Source organism: Phalaenopsis equestris, unplaced genomic scaffold, assembly GCF_001263595.1.
Source record: "Phalaenopsis equestris unplaced genomic scaffold, ASM126359v1 Scaffold000168, whole genome shotgun sequence".
In the NCBI taxonomy this organism is placed as follows: Eukaryota; Viridiplantae; Streptophyta; class Magnoliopsida; order Asparagales; family Orchidaceae; genus Phalaenopsis; species Phalaenopsis equestris.
In genome coordinates, this window is record NW_018164610.1 from 178,211 (window position 1) to 191,793 (window position 13,583).

Genomic DNA, 13,583 nt, shown 5'->3' on the forward strand with positions numbered 1-13,583 from the left:
TTGTTAGAACTAAGCATACATTGATTCCATAGATTGAGATGGCCAAGCTTTTTGAGGCAAGTAGACGAACTTCAAAAATAAAAAATTTTCTCAAGTATTGATTGGATTTAAAGGAAAGCTGCTCATACATCATTAATGCACAAACCCCCATGCTGGAAGAGTTTACCACATAAGTATGGGGTGAAAACACAATCAAATCAAATGAAGTTGCTTAATCTTAATCCAATTAATCCTGTCCACAGTTGTGATTGGACTGCATTCTGCATCACTTGCGGGCTGCAGAATTAAGCAACAAGTTGTTTGCAGATCTCATCATATGAAGTGTATTTGTATGAAAGGGGTTAAAGAAACACAAAAGAGCCACTTCCTTCTTTGAGATGAGTACGACTAAATATTTATTAGTATCAGGCACTACATGAAGAGCTATCAAAACCTTAAATTCAACAAATGCTTTGTCGGATTAGTTAACCCTAAAAAAGAATCTCAAACGAAGAATTTTCAAGCGCCACAAGAATCTTGATAGTGAATGACGAAGTTTTTGGCAATGTTATGATCGGGCAAGATCAAAATCCCTCTTCTCTGGTGACAAAAAGTAACTCCTTTCAAGTCTTCACCTGAACTCTTTTAACAATATACTCAGACAGGTGAATCAACATCTTTCAAGCACCTTCAACTTAGGTGGTTCTCAGCTCTTATAGTGCAATGGAGCTGACTAAAATATTTTTCTCCAAGCACATCTTGTGCACACAAGAACAACAGATCTTCTACTAAAAATTCCATGAAATATTATTCTTGGCGTTCACTCATTAAACTGCAGCTAAGTAGTGTGCAAAAAAGTTGAGGTTTCTCCTGAGCAAGATAGTAGGAACCACCTCACGATGAAAGTAAGACTTTCCCACTACTTTATGATCTCTATTTTACTAGAACCGAACATGGTCTCAACGAGAGTACCACAAAATGTGACTGTCAATTTACCGAATCTTAAAGAAGTTAGTGAGACAGAACAGCTATTTGAATGGCTCAGGGAGATGGAAAATACAATTGAAAGTGAACATAATAGTTCAGAAAGAAGAAAACCTCAACCATAAGTGAGAAGGTACTGAGCACCAAATCTCTCAAGAGCTGCACTATCAAAACTAAGAGATCTTTAGAATCCCTTGGGATTTTTTAGGGAGGTGAAGAAAGGCGTCGCTGGCTTACGCAAGACAAGGTTTTAATACAAAAATTATCAAGCTTATACCAATCACAATGGAGAGCTAGACTCAAAAAATTACAGTCCAAGAATTAAAGATGATTAGTTACACATTTGAATGTTAGATCCTGTACAATCAGTATCTTTGTCGCTCGAGATTGAAATTCATGGAGTTAAGTGGAACACGTATCCCACCTTCCAAAGCAATGGCATTGCTTTCTGTCTTCGTTTTTTAGGAAGAACATACCCCTACTCTTCCTGCAGTTAAGCAAAAATGAGAAGTATCATTTCATCATTTTGCAGATCCACTTTCTTAATTTTACATTCCTTTTTCAGACAATGGGTTCCTTAAGGTTTAGGAGCTAGCAGCATACTGTACAAAACCTTAGAGACAGTAAACATTAAATATCATTCAGCTTAGTTACATAGACAAGTAACTTTTGGATCACATAGGATACAAAAAATGAAGTGCTTTGGACTTTTTGAAGTTCTGAGATGATAAGCTTCAGCTTAAATGCATTGTTATACACAGAAAAAAAAAATTACAATCATACCTGAACCAAGAACACATCTAAAGCCAAAACGGGACTCTGGCCTGGAGGTATACCCTGGTAGTATGGAACTGCCGATGAAGTAAGAGCTTTGGCAACCAATAATCCAACAGTTGCTTGCATGCCTAGAATTGAAGCACCCATTCCAAAAATATTGAGAAAAATGCCATTTCGTAAACTTTTTATCACATCAGCTCGTGGAGGAGCCTGTATTATAAAAGTTACAGACACAAAAAGACCATGCAAGTTAAATTACAGTTCGCAGTAAAGAAGATGTATGATAGATCATATTAAAATAATGAAGTAAACGATAATATGCAACAGGGCACAAGGATGGGATCGATAAGGCATGCACAAGATAACTGAGAAAAGAAGAATTAGGCATATAGCTAAAGAGGACGGAAAAGTACGCAAAACATCATTTTCATTCCAAAAATAAGCATGACTATTACATGCCCTTGAATCTCTATTTACATGCCCTTCTCGTCTATGAACAACTAGTGACAAACCAAATGTCTTTGTTTCATTACTACAATAGAGGGCATCCAACTAGCTGAATTCAACACATGCAGTTTATCAAGCTAAATAATCATTCACTACAACCTCAGTGGAGTTTGGTGTTCTCTGGCAAATATATTCCACTTGTCAGTAGGGGAGATGACTAGTACACTAAAAAATCTATAGACCATCCTTCCTATTAGGGTGGATGGTGCTATCTTTGTTGAGTCAATGGTAGTTAACCCGAGTTTATAGTAATCAAATTGGTATATCACTATGATGAATTACTCAAAAAAACCATCTCGATACCAAGTCCCATAGATAATACCATACCCTTTGAGTGCAAAGCTCCAACCCAAAAGTCAATGCCAACTAGGACAAAGGAGATGGGGTTCTTGTTCCATCCCAACACAATGACCATGAACCTTTGGTCGTGACAAGAAGGAACCGCGCTCTAACTAGTAGAGTGGATAAGGAGGAGAGCCATGGAGATAAAAACCAAGCAACTGTAATAGACACTAAGATGGGAGCCGCATCCCTTGAGGGGAATAAAGTTGTTACTGCCATGGGCATAAATAAACTGTCCAAGTATCCTGACTTGGAGAAAAAGACTATCAGAATAACTACTCTAGGTGGGAACTATCCTTGTAAAAGTCACATCTTTAAAGCCAATTTTGATAAGAAACTATAGAATTTGGGTCCTATCAAGACATTCCAATGCAAGAGGAAGAGCAACGCACTTTGCTTGGGCCTGGGGCAGGAGTCCCCCATCAGATATCCAATGAATTATTGCATAACATGGATCTCCATTGCTAAAGGAGCTGTCTCTTGGGAGTACTCTACAACAGCTCATATTTGTGCTCAAGCATATTCTCGAAATTGTGTTGTTTTGAGTATATGTACTAGTGCTTTAGTAGTTAGGTTTGTCTTGGGTACATGTACAAGAGGAATATCATCTACTTTTGTATATTTTTTATTCATGTTTAAATTTGCACCTTTCAGCTTTTAGTTAATGCAAAATGCAAACTTTCCAGGTAACCATCCTAATACAGATCGCATGCCCACTTACAAGTGCAATAAATTATACCCTTATGCTTATGAGGAAAGGCATTTTATAAGGACAGTTATATGAATTTATCATATTTAATAATTTTACGGCTCATTAGAGACTATATTCTTCACAAGTTATAATATTTAACATGATAGGTTCCTATCTACAGTTACAAATTTACCTTTATTAAAGGATTTGGGTTTATTCACACAGAGAAATTGGGAAGGTCAAATGCAGACCTACAAGGAGTTGAATTTATCAACAAAACCCACAAATACAACTACAACTTAGTTCCACTCATCATATAGATACGGTTGTAAGAGTGATTACATGTTGAAAGGTCCAAGCTCCACATATCATTCTCATTGGATTGCATCGACAAACTAGTTGGATATATATTTTCATGCGAGTTAATGTCTATGAAAACTTTTTTACTTTGGGGAAATTTACATGCATACCTCCCAATTCTTTACATGCATACCTATACCTCCCAATTCTTATGTATTTACACATCTAACACCTAAAGTTTGATATATACACTATAGCATTTTGACGTCATAAACCTATGCATTAAAAAGTGTATTTCATTTTAAAGAAAATAATAATGACTGTATTTTTGATGTGATGTTAATGTTTTGAGCGTTAGAAATGTAATTATGAAAGTTTAGCTGTTATACATGTAAACACATAAGAATTATGTGAAATGTATATTAATGCCCCTAAAATTTATTAAAGTGGAATGAATAAAATGATACATGAAGTATAAATAGATAATTTAATGATGTACAATTATAAAATTGATGGTCTTCGATAGAATAAGACAATAGCATGTCATCTTGTCACCTTGTATAACAATAGTACTTAATTATGTAGTAGTCCATCAAAACCATTATTTATGATGCATGTATAAATTTATGATATGAATAATATTAAACTATTAGAAGTAGGTCATCTGAATATCATGCATTATACCAATAATTGTTTGATTGACTAATAAAGGATATGGATATTTGGACAGTCTCTGTATCACTTTGTTAGCTGGAACCACTTCGTGCGATATCTTTTAAACCTAAATATGTGATTATTTAACAACTTGCAATTTATTTCGTTATGTCTATGAAATAGACATTCAAGAGAGTCGATAAGAAAGAAGGGCAGACGTCAACTAATCATAATACCATCATATAGCTATATTAAGCAATGAAATAACATATGAGAGTGCAAAGTATAGTTGACTCTACACTAACATGATGATAAAAAGAGCTGATAGTACACATATAGTGGTATAGATTTTGAACATCACTTTACCAAATGAACGACGTAGCATAAGGGCAAGATAGATACGACAGAGCATCAGTTTAAAAAATAGTGGTATGTAATAAAACTATATATTGGGTTTTGCTTTCAACTGATAAACGATTATTTACATATGGGAAAACTAATTCATGTGCATGAAGGGCATCATAAATTTATCTGTATTGGGCATAATAAAAAAGCTAATCCAATGGCCTTTATATTAAATAAATCAGAGTTATCAGGCATTGTAGATCACTCAATACACATTGTTTCATTAGTCAACAAAGCATGCAGGTTCTATAGAACAAACCCATAAAAATCACAAGAATATTATAGAGTCCAGGGCTCGGCACTCTAAGAAGATCGACATATAATGCTCCAAAAAAATAAATTGTGGAAGCTCCCCGAAGCTTAATTAATGATGCTATGCAATGTTTGCCATATGCAGGCCCTTCAACACAAGCAAACCCATCAACGTATGCAGACACAAAACAACCAGACATCCTATAAATAAGTCATTCAAATGCAAAAGAATTGACAAAATATTAGCAAACACTCAATCTACAAATGAGTGCTTTCAAGGGAGGTCAATTGAACTCCCATTTTAAAGTATGCCAACACCCACACAATATAATATGATTATTCTTATTTGCATATCACTGACATATATTTCATCAGTCCCAGCCTACTCACACTCTTATTGGATGCAGTCTCAATCTTTTCATCATCCCACCAAGAAAATATAATGAAGAAACAATTGCAAAAGAAAGTACAAAAAAAGCGAACACTTAATCTGAGACCTGATAGATATACACTTGAATAAATACAATCGCACAGTACCAAGAGATCTTAGTGATGGTATTTTCTTATTCATAATATTACCAACACCAATCAATCCCTATTTTTATCTTTAAGATATTTTTTTCGTATCAAAGAAGATTATTTGAGTAATGGTATGTTAATTAATTGGGAAATTTACATATATAGCACACAATTCTTATGTATTTACATATCTCGCACCAAAATTTTCGTATTTACCCACATACCATTGTACCTAAGCATAAAAAGGTGGACTTCAGTCATGAGTAGCAATAAATAGTTGTAGATTTGATGTGATAGGAAAGAAATGAGAAGTATGTGAGTAAATATGAAGATTTGGGTGTGAGTTATGTAAATGCATAAGAATTGCATGCTATGTATGTAAATGTCCCTACTTAATTTAGCAATGTAAGTATAATATGCAGAAAAACAATGTATAGGTGAATTAATTAAGGATTAAAATGAGAAAGAATTGTACTAAAGAAACAGATTTTGATTATAATAAATAGACAACCACAATTGAGCTGATCAAGCTAACAAAAACGTTCACAGCAAAATTAGCAGTACTTTACAACATAAATCTTTATAATTCAAGCAATAAACTTTAATCGAGGATGTACAAATAAAAAAGGCACAAATATTGCTAAGCATAACATGCTCTATAAATTCTATAGAAGCAGCACTTTTTTTTTTCCATACACACCGCATATGCAATGCCTGAATCCAGAACCTTGAAAGACAAAACTCAATCACTAGCAGAAGATGGCTTGCATAATAATTAAGCATCGCTTGATAACATCAATTGAATGGTTTAAGAATCATCAAGAGATGCTCCTAAAAGATTTATAGAGCATGCAAAAGTTTAACGATACCTTTGTTTTTCCTGTTTATACATTTTCTATTAAGAATATTATTTGTATTATAAATGTTAATGTGACAATGCATTATTAGTTATGATCTTTTTAGTTAGCATTATTAGCTTAAATGAGATCAACTATCTATAAAAATTAAATCAGATATTTACTAAATCTATTTTATATTTAAGATTTTCTATAACATTGTATTCTTAGGTAATCAAAACACCCACATGATGTACCTTTATATATTATGCAAGCAATAAGTAAATAAATCATTGGCATACAATTCTTTATTTGATCTTCTCTCATATTAAGAAATATCTTAAACTTCAAAAATATAAAATGATTATTACTGACAATATAAGAAAATATTAGTATTATGTTTTCCTATTACAATGTGGGATAGCATTTAATTCACATGTGTATTTATCAAGGACCGGACACGGAAGTTCTTAAATTTAGTGTATTTTTATAATTACCTCGTTCTCATATTCTAATGTTGCAATGATAGAAAATTGAAACTGCATCTAAAAAGTGTTTGGCTGGACTGGTACTAATGAAATACTAAAAATAAATAATCATGTTGTATGGGTGGGGGTTGGCATGCCTTAAAATTGACTCTAGAAGACCACATTCAAAAACATTCAATTGTAAATTTAAAGATTGTCAAAGTCATGTCGATGATCCTACATTTAAATAGATTATCCCTATAATAGTTGATGGTCTTAGGTTTGCATGCGTAAAAGGTCATACACACATAAAAGAACTACATATGTCAAACATCATAGATTGATAGTCGTCTGTCTCTAGGAAGCATCTGAAGTTAATTTTGATGGACATTATAGGTTGATCTACTTTCGCATTAGGAGTCAATCTTTAAGAAGCATCATAAGTCAATCTCCATGGAGTATAATATCACTCAAGATTTGTGAATATGCTCTGTATAACAATCATACTTTGCCGTATGTGTTGATTAAAAATATTTACATTGTTATTGTTCCCAACTCGACACATTTTATTACATATAACATTAACATATGCTACAACAAATACTCTTAGTCTCTCCTTGAAGTTCTCTCGTAGGTATTACATCAGTCCTAGGAATAATTTTTATGCAGCAACAAACTATTTCAGAGCATTTATCTGAGATGATGTATAAATCTCATCACACACAAACAAACTGCAACGAAGTGAAGCATTTATAAAAATCATGACGACTCATAATATCCAAGCTCAACCACCATAAAACATAGAGGAGAGAGACCACAATTTATGTCAATACTAATAACAGCTAGTGATGTACATTTATATTTATCGAGGATTATCCCTCTCATTTAAGGGGCCAACAGAATTTTTATTGAAAAATGATTGGTCGAAAAGCCCAATAAATAGCATGAAAATGAGTGCTAGTGCTACTTGTATTATGTACATGAAGCTAGATATAGCGATAAAAAGTGTTTCTGTTAATCAAAATAATGAGTAATATGATTCCTCAAACTCTTAAATATTAAATTTATAGTCTTCCTTCACACATTCTATGCTTCTATGTACTAAATTTAAATATTAAAATTTGATTGCATGCAACCAATTTTTTTTTCTAGTTTTAGGACCAACTATTAATGAATCATTATGGCAATAGAATGACAAATAAATATGATGACCGCTATACACATAGGTACTTGTGTAGGGTTTACTAATTGAAGAAATTTTTCAAACACCACATAAATGTAGCCGCTAGATGTATAAAATATTTAATTATATTCTTATATCGAATAATTTTTTTCATACACCGCATAAAAGTAGCCGCTAGATGTATAAAGGATTTAATTCTATTTATATATGAAATAGTCTTTTGATATTCAACAATTTTAAAATATAACAATAATTTAATGTGTATTAGAGGTGACCTACACTAGCAAAAATCATCTCTTCCAACAATTAGCTCAAAATTGTTTCATCATGATTTATAATTAAGCTCACTGGTGGACCATTGCACACATAAATAGCATACCACTCTACTCTGCAAATTGCTTAGACAAAACATTGTTTGCTATGATTGAATCAAATTCATATCTATTCAATAATGCATGTTAAGGTATTAACTCATTAACAAGCAAAAATTTATTACCACCATCCTTTGGCTAAGTAGAATTTTGGCTTGAACTAAGAGGGTGAGTCAAGTTGGGTCATGCACCAGTGCTTGAACTTAACCCATTATAAGCTCATAGTTAAGCTCATATCAAACTTGACTTCGTATATTAAATGAGTTTAAAATAAGCTTGGTAAAACTTGATTCGTGGTGTCGGGAACTGGCTCGATCAAGGCAGATACTTGTGTTTCAATTCTATTTAACTCAAATTTGAGCTCATTTCAAATATTTTCATCTTCACATAAAAGCATCTTTGTTCAAAACTTATTTGCACCTAGAACAAAAATAGCAACAAGCCTATCCCACAAAGTGGGGTTGGCTACATGAATCCTTTTTCTTCATTATGTCCTATTGAGTGTCATTTTCATTTAATTTTAATAAATTAAGATCATTTTATACATGCCCATGACTTTTTAGGTCTAACTCTACCTTCCTTACCCTAAGTCAAATTTAAAACATCTACTCTCTCTAGATAAATGATGTTTAATGTGACCAAGCCATCAACGACACTCTCTAATCATATCTACCAATGGAGCTACTCCAACTCTTTTACGGATATATTCATTTCGCATTTTGTCTCTAAGAGTAAAACCACTCATCCGCCTAAACATCCTCATCTCAGCAAAACATAATTTTTTGCTTTTCTTTTACAAGTTAACATTCTACGTCATAAAGAATTGCAATTCTCACCACCACCACCACCAACAACAACAACAAAGCCTTAATCCCGCTACATGAGGTTGGCTACATGAATCCTTTTTCTCCATTGCAGGTCTCACCATCATCTTAAAAAAATTTTCTTGAAGTCTTAGTGGTACTTTTCTATCACACAATAGACCCGATGCATTCCTCCACTTCAACCAACCAATTTGAATTCCACTAATAACAACCTCATCTATATCACCACCATTTTGAACAATAGACCCGGGATATCTAAAGTGATTACCAATTATCATAACGCCGTCACTACATCAACTAATACTAAAATTATATTATGTGCATTCAGTTTTAGATCAACTTAAACAAAAGCCTTTAAATTCTAAAGTTGCCCTCCATAAATCAAGTTTTTTTCCAAACTCTCTCTGGTCATACCCACAAGGATATCATCAGCGAAAAGCATACACCTCCAATAAGAACATCCAATTAAAAAAAGTATCTGAACCTAATTAAAAAAAAAATTACAATACTCCTAATGCTAAAATTATATCCGCATGAGCTCCTCAAACTTTTGCATTAAAAATTCTAGTTACTCGCTACCTAAAGTGCTATCAATAGAGTATCCAAGCAATTATTTATAAAATGAAAAAAATAAAATAAAAGGTGGAATATATTCTAAAAAATGGTGCTTTCATGTTTGTAAGTATCCTGTAACGAAATGGTACATTTGAAAGAAAAGTTTACAGTGCAATATTTTCAATGGAGTTTAAACCCAGTGAGTTTTTCTAGCGTAGCAAGGCCTACTATTTTTTTGGTCATGTAGTGCAGATCCTAACTCTGGCAGTTGGCGCACTACTTAACAATTTTTACTCTTGGAATTCCCCTGAAATAAATTGTTCGTATATCAGTAGATGCATGGCCATAGCAAAGCCAACTAGAACAGGTACAAAATATTAATAAATAAATAAAGTTCAACTGAAAGCTTAAGCATTGGTATGCATTGCAAGCAATGAAGACTGCATCAATTAAATTTGCATGCATAGATATATAGCACAAAGACATCATATACAAATAAGAAAGACCAACCACGCAAACTGCCACTCTCAGATCCCTCCACTTTGCTTTTTGAGAATGCAAAACCTGTCTACTACTTTAAACCAAGTCAACGAAGGCACTGGCTAAAAGCTTTTGGTCATTATGGGAAGCATTTCACCATAACATCTTTTCATTTTATATTCTCTAAATATTTTTTTCTTTATCTATTTAAATACTACTTATCACCACCACTTCATGCTATTTCTCTAATAGCATATCATGCTGCTTAGAGATATTTTAGTAGCTGGCAATGCAAATATTTTCAATGAACATAAATGCCTCAGTACTTTGGGTGAGCCCATAGATCACTGTAACTTTTAGTCACAAATCATCTGAACTATTTTATCAAATCTCAAAATACCAAATGATTCACATCATCATATATCAGTTTTCCAAACCAGGATCAAACCAAGCAAGCATCATGTTTTGGAGCATGGAAATGCATATAACTTCATCATGCAAGCATTGAGATATTACAGAAAAAATTCATCTGCGTGTTAATGGAAGAGACATGATTCAATGTCCAAATATTAGTTTATGTGGAATTAAAGCTGAGATAAAAAACGTGTCATATTAACTAAAACTATCCTGGTAAGTGGTGACAATACTGAGGTCTGTCAATAAAAAAATATACGAGTGAACAGTTAGCAGGAAAACAACATTCACCTTTGTAGGGTCATTGGCGGTCTTACGAAGTCTTTCTGATAGACGGATGTAGCCAAAAGACCAGAAAACTGATACAAATGCAGCTGCAATTCCACCAGCTGTGGCATAAAACGTAACTGGCGAGGTGATTTTCCCAGTAACAATGTTAGAGAATGATATTATTACCGCTGAAACAATAGTACACACTAGTTGTCCCCAAAAACCAAAACTGCCCAACCGTTTGAAGTATCTAGATGTATTCTCCAACCTCTTAGAAACCTGCTAGATCAGCAAGGAATTAATGAGAAGGTAACAGAAATGGATCTAAGACTGCATGAGCTCAATCAAGCATATTTTATATAGACGAAGATTGTAACCAAAAAGTAAGTTGTCATACAAGGGAATCCTAAACTTTGCTTCCAGCAAGCATTTTATTGCTCAACATGGCACCTTTTCTTCTCGTTCCTAGGGTCTCATTTGTCTATTTAAATTTAAAAACATGTTATTAAAACTATGAAAATTTTCTGCTTCCATCATTTGGTTGGGTAAAGTTAAAAAATAGCATTGGCTTCCAGTGCTACAAACCTTTTTGAAATTCTTAAAAATATAATGATTTTAATTTCACATACATAATAAGTGAAAAGAAAGACATCTTTCAAAACATATTTTCTATCTACAAGCACTAATCTCTAGGTAATTAGGATGAGTACTTTCAAAAGTTCAGTCTTTAAAAGTGTCAGCTTTCCTTTCATTCTTTGCGTTTTGAGGGACAACTAGGTGAAGTTTGCTAAGATGTCACCCATATATGACACGCCATTATTTAACCTAGAAAATATGGTGACCAATTACCAAGGCTTGGCTAGAACATAAGCTGCATGCCACAACATAGCCCAAGTAGCATGCCACAACATCACCCTTAAGTGGCTTTACACAACTTAACCCAATAATTATGAAGAATAAGTAGGGTTAACGAAGGCTTCAACTGGTTCAACATTTCCCAATTTCTCAAAGGATAAGAAGAGCAAATATATGGCAATTGTGGAAAAAATAATATTTTTTTCATACTTCCCTACAATTTGCTTTAAGAACAGAAGAATAAAGATTATAGCCAATAAAGCAACTTTTATAATATTCTAACTCATACAGAAATGTGTAAATTCTATCAAAGAAAGCCCAATTCTAAAATTAAGATTTGATTTACCACATGAAATTTGGACGCTTAGAATGCAAAGATGAGAATTTGTGAGCACAATGATTAGAAGAATCAAGTACACTTAATTGGAAGAAACTAAATCCGAATGGGAGAAATTTAAAAACCATAGAGAAGGTTGTAAGCTATTGTACTTTGAAGGGTTAATAATAGTAACTCAATATGGATATTAAAAGCATGAGAGGTGAAAAAAAAAATGTTGAGATGAAGCTAATGATATAGCTATTAAATTTACTATTAGTGAGAATATAATCAGTGGTTAGCGTTATACTCATTAAAAAGAGTTTCATAAATAAAATAAGGAAAATTATGATAATATATATTAACGGAGAGGATAATTACTTGGGTTTTCATAAATAGGTATATATGTTCTAATAGGAAAGGCTATAAAAGGATTCATCAATGGGTATAAAGTAGGAGATAGAAATGCAATAAAAGATATACTGATTTGGTAAAAGCATACGGCATGGCAATATTGAGCATATTAAGAAACACTTGGTTACTTATTAGAGTGAGTGATTTAGAATGAGACAGTTATGTGAGCAATGCTTCTCTTCTTTTTTTTTTTGGCATCACAGCTAGTTGTAAATATGTATATTTCAATTTTCCAGTCATTAAAATTTACTATTGGTCTCATAGCTAACAACAAAGATGTATAACGTAATTGGAATCCACTGAAATTTTATTAGTGGTAGCACCTGTGGCATTCCGATGAGAAGAGAATTATATTTCTCTTACAAACACACTATGAAATGAAGTATAGAAGAAGAGAGAATGAGACGGTGTAAGCCACTGAAATTTAGGAGTGATTAAGGGTCTGTTGTGTGCAACATCGGCTTCATCCCGCAGTCGTTCGTTTGGTTCGTAGCTTTGCGGCAAAACTGTCGCAAAGCTGAGAGAAAGCGGGCCACGATATTAACCCTGCGGCCCCGCTTTTGCCTGAACATTTGCCCCGCTTACCCCTTTCATTTTTCTTCTGCCCTAACTACTTCCCTCGCGACTCTCCTTTGTCGTCTTGCTTCGTAGCCCCTCGATCGACAGATCTGAGGGATAACGAGCAGTTTTCTTCTTCTAATCGCAGATATGAGGGAGCTTATGAGTTTTTTCGAATGTGATGTATTCTCTTCTCATCTCCTTCCTATTTCTACGATTTTTTGTTTAGCTCATGGAACCTCTTTAGTTCTTTACCGGTTGCTTGACTAGGGTTTTGCCTTTGCTTTCCCTTCTCGTTTGAGCCATTCTTGTTTGGTGGATGCTAGCTCAAGAATGGAAGAAGGTTGTGGTTGTGGTGGTTGATTCATGTGTAGTGGTTGTCGTTCATGCTTTTTATTTCCCTTCTCGGTGGGATCTGTACATTAGTTAGTGGTTGATTCATCGCTGATGCTTTGCTCTGAGACACATTTGTTTGCAATTTGGGGGCAGGTTAACATGGATAGTGCATGTTGCAATGATTTTTTCTCTTTAGTTGATCTTCGACAGCTCATTATGACCGAAATTTATTAGAGTGAAGTTCATAGATCACACCTTATTAATATTTTGCACATCAGCTGCATATGAGCTGTC

The 13,583-nt window shown here is 33.7% G+C and overlaps 1 protein-coding gene across 1 annotated transcript in view; it reads right to left on the bottom strand.

Moving 5' to 3' along the window:
* Nucleotides 1-13,583, bottom strand: part of LOC110022129 (protein TIC 21, chloroplastic) — a 56,199-nt gene that overhangs the window by 17,881 nt on the left and 24,735 nt on the right. The window contains exons 2-3 of the mRNA XM_020720936.1: nt 10,832-11,089; nt 1,747-1,950 (exon numbers count right to left, since the gene is read on the bottom strand). Of these exons, the coding sequence (XP_020576595.1) occupies nt 1,747-1,950; nt 10,832-11,089 (462 nt within the window). The remainder of the gene's footprint in view (nt 1-1,746; nt 1,951-10,831; nt 11,090-13,583) is intronic.